Here is a 7,932-nt window from a genome sequence, read left to right on the forward strand (position 1 = left end):
GTATTCTGAAGCACTTAAACCCAGCTGTGTTCCCTGCCAGAGCCCTTAGGAGCCGTTTTTGAATGTGGAGCAAATAGCCGTTTAGAATGTGGGGTGAGGAGCCTTTTTTGAATGTGGAGCAAATAGCCGTTTAGAATGTGGGGTGAGGAGCCGTTTAGAATGTGGGGTGAGGAGCCGTTTGGAATGTGGGGCGAATAGCCGTTGGCAATGCGTGGCGCAGAGCTGGTGGGCACAGAGCTGGTGGGCCCAGAGCCGGTGTGCGCAGCGATGGACGGTGAACACAGCCTCAGGATGGACGATACTGTCCGGGAGCTCATGGAGCTCTTTCTACAGAGCCCGCTGGTGACTTGGGTGAGTGCACCTGCCTCCCTGTCCCATTACTGGGGCCCTGGCTCCTCTCCCACTTTGCCCTGGGGTCTCTACCGACCCCACCCCCCTGGGCCCTGGCAGTTCTGGGACTCGGGGGTCTTCACAGGTCTCCAAGCAGGGGCGGAGGTCCTGGCCTGGGGGCCTGAGGAGTTTCCTACTCTGGAGCCCATGCACCAGGTGCAGGACCCCGTGGCGCTCCCAGCCCTGGACTGAGATGGGTTCACCTGCTCCTGCCTGGGCACTAGGCTGCTGGTCCTGGAGTGGACAGGGTCTGAGGGGTCACCTGGCCCATGTGGCTGGACCACTGGGGAAAAGCACTCACTACCCCAAATATCCTGGTGTGGTGTTTGAACTCGAGACCAGTCAGTGGATGGTGGTGACAGGTGAGGATTGGGGTGTGTCTGAGTGGGATTGTGTACCGGCTGGGACAGGCACAGTGGCTCCAATAGATCCGAGACATGAGAAATGCGTTGAAAAGTCCCTTTTATTTTTCATGTTTCCATGACCTGTGATGCTGGAGAAAAGTGGCGAGAAAGTTTGCCTCCTGCTGTCTTGCATCTGTAGCCGGGATCCGGGCAGGGAGACAGGCCCTGGGGAAAGGTGGGCTTGGTGCCAACTGAAGCGAGGGTGGGCACTGGGTGACCCTTCAGCCCACAGGGGCCCTGCCCGCCGTTGCCATGGAGAGCTTCAGAATGTGCACGTGGGGTGACATTTCCTGATTTCTGCCCGCACTCTCTCCTCGCAGGTGAAAACTTTGAGCCCAGTCGCCAGCGGCAAGGAAGACAACCTGTACATGCACTTGGTGGATGGCAACTTGCTGAACCAAGTCATGCTGGAAATGTAAGTTGTCCTCACAGGCAAAGGACAAAACTGATGCTCAGAAGGTGTGATTTAAGGGTGTAGAAATGGAGGAACCTGAGTTGCTGTGGGAGGGTTTCTCGTGGGCCAGTGGTCCCTCAGGGTACGGGTCCTTTGGCTGCCATTCGTGGGGGATGAAGAACTCCAGGACAGTGGGTGGCAGTTGGTTTGATGAAGGATATTTGAAACTGAAGGACTGTCAAGCACTTGGTGTAGATGGTTCAATTAACTTCAAACTCAGGTATTTAATGTGGTTTAAACAATGAAATTTAAAAATAAAACTTGGGGAGGGGGGTCATGGAACTGTAACGGACAGTGTCTGGCTACAGGAAGTGTAGGGTGGGTTGGAAGCACTGAGAGTGACTGAGGGTTCACTCCTGGTTAGGACCCTGTTTCTGAGCTCTTTCACTGCATCTTCCACATTCAGTTGCCCCATAGCGAGTGCAGTTGGTTAAGTGGCTTCTCAAATCCTGGATTGAAAGCCACTGTGTTAGGAGCGGCACAGGGAGTCAGAATGCTGAGGGACCGATTTTGGAGCCTCTGAAACAGGGTCTGGGGGAGGTGGCACTTGTTAGTGTGCAGGCGGGATCACATCCTCTCCTGCTGCTTAAGTCTGCAGAGCCTGTCTGAGTGACAACCTGCCCCACGGAGGTGGTGGCTCCTAACACTGACTCTGTTTTTAACTCAGAAACGGCAGGGGAGGTGTTGGAACTTAGTGTCATTGTGGTTCTTAGGAACTTGAAGGAAAAGGGAACATCCTAACGTTCTCCATGGACCAACCCCTTATGCTCACCTACTCACCTGCAACTAAGCTGTCTGACTTGGGCATAAACCCTTTGGCTTATGAGAATCAGCTTTATTTGTGGCCCACGCAGGAGGAGGAGTTAGCTTTGGCATATTCAGAAAGTGGTTTAGTCCTAACCTGTTTGGCTCAGTGGATAGAGTGTCGGCCTGCAGACTGAGGGGTCCCAGGTTCAATTCCGGTCAAGGACCTTGTACCTTGGTTGCAGGCACATCCCCAGTAGGGGGTATGCAGGAGGCAGCTGATTTATGTTTCTCTCCCATCAATGTTTCTAACTCTCTATCCCTCTCCCTTCCTCTCTATAAAAAGTCAATAAAATATATGTTTTTAAAAAAGTTAAAAAAAAGTGGTTTAAGTAGACTTACCTAAAAAGATCTATTTAAGAAATTTCCCAAGAACATAGCTCCTTTTGTTTTAATACATCATGTGCTATCATGCTGTGGGAGAGGTAGAAGTTTCGTTTCTAATGTGTTTTTTTTCAAAAGCCCTACCAATCTTACCAATCTTACCAACCCTGTATTTGCTTAGATTAAAAACGACAAATCTGTTAGCTTTGACAACACTTCTCTGAGAACACTGACGAAAACGAGTTTTCCTGGGGTTGTCCCGTGGCATAGACAGGTTCTGGCAAGTGGTGGGGATTGACTGGAAAAGGGGTGCAGGAGAACTGGGAGGGGTAGAGGTTTTCTATCTAATGACTGGAGTGTGTTTCATTTTTAAAAACTCATCAAGCTGTAGCTTAAGATGTATGCATTTCACTCTATGTGATCTTCTCAAATAAATAAAAAAAGAACCCCAGCCCTTGTGTCCACATGTAGGGAACCAGGGGGGACTGAAGTCCAGGCATCTCTCTTCCTAGCTGCCTGACGCTGGGCATGGCACTCATCACCTCAGTTTGCTCATCTATGAAATGGGAAGTGCAGTGCCCCCCTAAGAGATGGTTGTGAGGATTAGATGCGATGATGTGTGAGCATGTAGCACAGCGCCTGCCACGTGAAAGGTGTTTGTGTCAGTTACTCAACTGCCTGCTGTTCACCTGTTTTGGATGAACTGTCCCCAGGTTGACAGGACCTGAGGAAAAAGAGCAGCAATATGCTAATGACTTGATGGAGCTCAGATAAAGGGCCTGTTACCTAACACTTCAGAGCCCCAGGAGGTTGGCAGGGGCTCAGGTACCTGCACCTGGAAACTGAGGAAGGCTGCGGTGGTCTCTGAGCCCTGGCCTCCCAGTGACATGTGTGCCTGGGAGCAGGAAAACCCTGTGAGCTCAGCTTTCTGGGGAGGCCCTGGTCTAGGAGAATCGCTGAATGAAAGCGAGGCTTTGAGGGCCGTGGATGGAGATGCATGGGAAACTTGCCGAATGGCTCCTCTGTAAATGCAGAATCTCCGGGTACCCACTGGTACCCCAGGGAAAAGAAGGTGTCTGATTCACGTTGCACACATTTTTCACTGTCTTGTGGGAAAGTCATCTAAGAGCTTTGACTCTGGCATCTAATCCCCCCTCTACCAGTTACTAGTTTATTACTTTGGGCAAATTCCTTAAACTCTCTACCCCTCCATTTCCTGATCTGTAATAAAGGAGGGAATTTCATAGAGCTGGAGAGGATTAAAAAAGATCATGTATATAGAAAATGCCCATCATCATTGTCATTAGAGTAAGGCCCAGAACTGGTATGTGTGTGCGCGTGTGCCCGTGTGCCTGCATGCCTGGGCTGATGTGCATGTACTTGTGAGAGTGGACACTGTTTTGATTTGGCCCAGGTTGGAATCAGCAGCACTTGCTCTGTTTTCCGAAGCAGGAGAGGAGGGGCTTCACATCCTGGGCAGAGTGGGATAGACTTCCCTTAGCAATAGTTGGCTTGTTTGGATTTGATTCCTAATAGCCTTTCTCTGCCCAGAGAGCCTTAAAGGAGGGAGTCTTGGTTAATGATCATGATAATTAGTCTGATTGCTCAGGTAGTAAATGCCAGGGCTCTTTTGGAGTGTGATTCCAGTTAGTACTGCCCTTCAGAGCTGGTGGGAGAAGCAGAGGGTCAGAGCCCAGGCCCCCACCCTGGTGCGTGGAGTGTCTTTTAGGTGCAGGGAGCATCCCTGTGTGCTGAGGCCCTTTGGCTGCTGGCACTCCTGGGGAGGTCCCATGTGACTTAATCTGGCCTTCATTTGCCAGGGAAAGATTTCAGTTCTGTCTTGGCAGACACCATATCTCATTCGCAGACATTCTAAGGATGACTGTTCACTCCTGTTCCCAAATGGGCAGTCGGGGCTGCCACAGCCCCAGCCCCAGTGTCCTCCTCTCCGAGTCCGCTGCTGATGTCCTTGTTGAATTTCAAACAGCTTGTGGTGGTGATGGTTTTTAAATTGTTTTTCCATTGACATTTGAAATGTTTACTTGTAGATTTTTTTCTATTTGTCAATTTTGTATTAATTATTGGCTTCAAATGAGCCTAATGGCATTGAGGACGATTTCTGTATTTCTCCAACCTCTCCTTTGTTACTGAGGGGGGCAGGTTACTGTGGAAAGAGGAAGAGGCCTGCCTCTCTCCCATCAGACCAGCTCCCAGGAGGCTCAGTGCCCTCCTGAACCCATGAAGACAGCCCTCATTTGAATTATCACCCTCCTGTGTCCTGGGACAGTAACTGTGGGGAAGGGCTTTGTTATGAAAAGCAGGAGAGGCAGCAGCTAAGGCCTCCTGTTGAGTGTGTCCTCTTCAGATAGGAAACCTTTTAGGAGCCTGAGAATTTTGAGAAATATCCTGAACACATATCGATGAGTGAAGTTATAAGTCACTTGATTGAGAATTCTGGTTTCATCACAACCAGACTGGACTTTTGCTGGAGAGTGGAAAGTAAATGAGGCTTTGGGGGTTCCCACATGAATTGCTTGTGTCTCTACTGTTAGCCTGTCTCCTGGGCGGTGGCGTACACCATATAGTGCCACTGACAGATGATGTCGATTTTTGTACAAGTGGAATTGTGTCCCTAGAATGTAAAATCAGAGGACCAGCCAGAGACCCAGGCTGGTGACAGAGGAGGGGAACCCATGTGAAGTAGAACATTAATGATTTTTATTCATTTAAGTCAGAAAATGTACCATGTTTCGCCTTTCTTTCTTTTTTAAAATATTTTATTATTATTTTACAGAGAGGAAGGGAGAGGCCTAGAGAGTTAGAAACATCGATGAGAGAGAAGCATTGATCAGCTGCCTCCTGCACACCCCCTACTGGGGATGTGCCCGCAACCAAGGTACATGCCCTTGACCGGAATTGAACCTGGGACCTTTCAGTCCACAGGCCAATGCTCTATCCACTGAGCCAAATCGGTTTCAGCTCCCCTTTCTTTCTTGATGGTTCATATATTTTGGTGTGTTCAGTTTCTAACTCTCTTAATCTTTAAATATATTTTGGGGTGGATTATCGATTTTCACACAGTGTAAACTTTTGGGTCTGCATTGCATTTTTTTTTTTTTTACTTATTTTTTATTTATTTATTTATTTTTACAGAGAGGAAGAGAGAGGGATAGAGAGCTAGAAACATCGATGAGAGAGAAACATCGATCAGCTGCCTCCTGCACACCCCCCACTGGGGATGTGTCCGCAACCAAGGTACATGCCCTTGTCCGGAATCGAACCCGGGACCTTTGAGTCCGCAGGCCGACGCTCTATCCACTGAGCCAAACCGGTCTCGGCTGCATTGCATTTGGTGGTGGTTTGTGGGTGCTGCTAGGAGTGGGAATGGAAATGACATTGACTAAGAGCCTGGGGAGGGCTTGTCGTGGGGTTGGGAGGGATGTGTATTGTCTAAGGTCCATCTGCTCGGCGGGGGCAGAATTCGGGTTTGACTGGAGCCACACTGGTCAGCCTCACACTGACCTGGGCTTGGAGAGGGCTGCCCAGCGCTGGGAAGGGAGGTGAGGCAAATGCTGGGAGACGCCGTTTCTAGTGTCCTGTTTCCTCCCCTAGAGACCCCAGGCCTAATCAGCACTTCCACCAGCACGTGAACAACGATGTGAACCTCCGCATTGAGAACTTGACCATCCTGGTCAGACACATTAAGACCTTCTACCAGGTAAGGGCAGCTTCTGCTCCCCAGGACTTCTGTGCTCCAGACAATGTCGTCACTCAAAAGGTTTCCCCGCAGGAAGCCCAGAGGAGATGGTGTTCACGGTGAGGCAGCTGCTTGCTGACATTTGGGGTTTATCACTTGCATCTATTATCCACCCACCCACCCCCAGCATTGTGAGAAGGGCCAGATGTTGCATTGCTTTACTTTATCCAGCAAATGTCCTTTGAGCCATGTGCATGGCATTGGGTCTGGTGCTGTGAGGGCCCCAGAGATGAGTCTCCACTGAGTCCCCAAGCACCAGTTGGAAGTGGCTGGAATGGGCTCTGGGGAGAGGGGGCACGCTGACCTGGTTATTATCCACAGCTCAGCAAGACTTTGTATAGCAGCAATTCAAGGAGTTGAAGGAGATCTGGGGCCACAGAGGGTTATGTTGGGTCAGGACTGTAATGGACGAGCCCCCAGGGTGCCGACAGCAGCACTGGATTTCAGCCTATAGAGTGTCCACTTGTCATGCTCACAATATCACACTTCTGAGCACTGAAATTTGTGTCCCCATATGAGTTTTCTTAAGGTCTCAGGTGAAGCCCTATGACTCTGATTGATTGGGGTTTGGGGGACCCTAGTGACCTCTGCTCAGCCGTCACCTTTCCCTCCAGGGCATCTCTGTGAGTTCCAGGGACCTCAGGGAACATGGTTTAAGAACCACTCCCTGGCTGGGCCTGTGTGGCTCCAGGTTGTAGGCTCAGTTTCCAGTTGGGGCAAGTAGAAGGCAGCGGATCAATGATTTTCTCTCATCTTTGATGTTTCTATCTCTTCCTCTTTGAAATAAATAAAATATATATTTTTTGAAGAAACACTCACTGCCCAGCAGGTCCCAGGATTATTCTGTGGTTTCACTGAGATCTTGGGCAGACTCCGCCTCTGGCCCTGTTCCCAGCTCCCAGCTGTGCTCATTTCATGGCCTGTTGGCAGCACAGCACCCTGACTCTGAGCAGCCTCTGGGCGGGGCCTGGGAGAGCTCAGATGATGGGGCTGAAGTGGCCTCGTTTCTTTGTCTGAGGGGAGCCACACTCAGGGCCGGGCATGCTGTAGGCTGATGGGTTTCATCTAGTACTGCCCTTGTGACAGCCACGGACAGGGGGAGGGGGTGGTGCTGCCATTGAACTTGGGTCTGGGTTTTGAGGGACCTTGATTCCTGGCTGCAGGCACCATTCGTGGTAAGCAGGTTCTTTTGATGCTGTGTGCTAAGTGCCAGGGAGGTGGATGGCGCCAAAAGTTCAAGAGACAAGACTCCTAACTCAGGCTGCGTGGGGGCAGCTGGGAAGGCTTCTCAGAGGAAATGACACCTGAGTGGAGTGATGGTGCACAGCTGAGTTTCCAGTTTGGAGGGTTATGGGCAGGAGACAGGGGAAACAGCGTTGAGAAGAAGGCAGTCATGTCCATGTCTGTCACATTCAGCACTTGCCCCAGTTGCTGGGATGAAGGCCTGTTGTCCTGGTTTCACAGGAATCAAAACCAGGGAGATGCCAACGTGGGACTCTTGACAGGCAGGCCTCCCGCCTCAGGTGTAGCTGGGAGGGCATCACCTCTCCCTGTGGCAGCCATGAAGGCCTCAGGGGAGGGAGGTTCCTGAGGCTCTCTGTGAGCAGCAGGGAGCAGGCAGGCTCTGGGGTGAGCTGTGTGGCCATGTGCATGCCGTCCTCTGGTATTGCTGGTCGAGGAGGGTGCAAGCTGATGGTGGTCAGCTGCCCTGTTGCTCAGCTCTGGGCTGGCCAAGGGGGCTCAACCATTGCAGGCAGTTTGCTGCTTTTGGGCACTGGGTAGCACTCCAGAACACGGGA

General features: G+C 50.9%; 1 protein-coding gene across 1 annotated transcript; it reads left to right on the top strand.

The window, feature by feature from the left end:
- The first annotated feature begins 205 nt into the window (after positions 1–205).
- LOC114229683 (protein Daple-like) lies at positions 206–5,568 on the top strand. Its single transcript, XM_054728569.1, has 3 exons — positions 206–351; positions 1,115–1,209; positions 5,530–5,568. Exons 1-3 carry the CDS (start codon positions 208–210, stop codon positions 5,555–5,557), a joined length of 267 nt encoding a protein of 88 aa, XP_054584544.1. The 5' UTR covers positions 206–207; the 3' UTR covers positions 5,558–5,568.
- Positions 5,569–7,932: the final 2,364 nt, after the last annotated feature.

Source organism: Eptesicus fuscus, chromosome 16, assembly GCF_027574615.1.
Source record: "Eptesicus fuscus isolate TK198812 chromosome 16, DD_ASM_mEF_20220401, whole genome shotgun sequence".
NCBI classification, from domain to species: domain Eukaryota; kingdom Metazoa; phylum Chordata; class Mammalia; order Chiroptera; family Vespertilionidae; genus Eptesicus; species Eptesicus fuscus.

What these genes read in the sequence shown, in the direction of transcription:
- LOC114229683 (XM_054728569.1), top strand. Translation starts at nt 208, where the DNA reads ATGCGTGGCGCAGAGCTGGTGGGCACAGAGCTGGTGGGCCCAGAGCCG. An exon ending in AGAGCCCGCTGGTGACTTGG is followed by an intron (nt 352 to 1,114) that starts GTGAGTGCACCT and finishes CTCTCCTCGCAG; the next exon opens with GTGAAAACTTTGAGCCCAGT. An exon ending in AACCAAGTCATGCTGGAAAT is followed by an intron (nt 1,210 to 5,529) that starts GTAAGTTGTCCT and finishes TTATTTTTACAG; the next exon opens with AGAGGAAGAGAGAGGGATAG.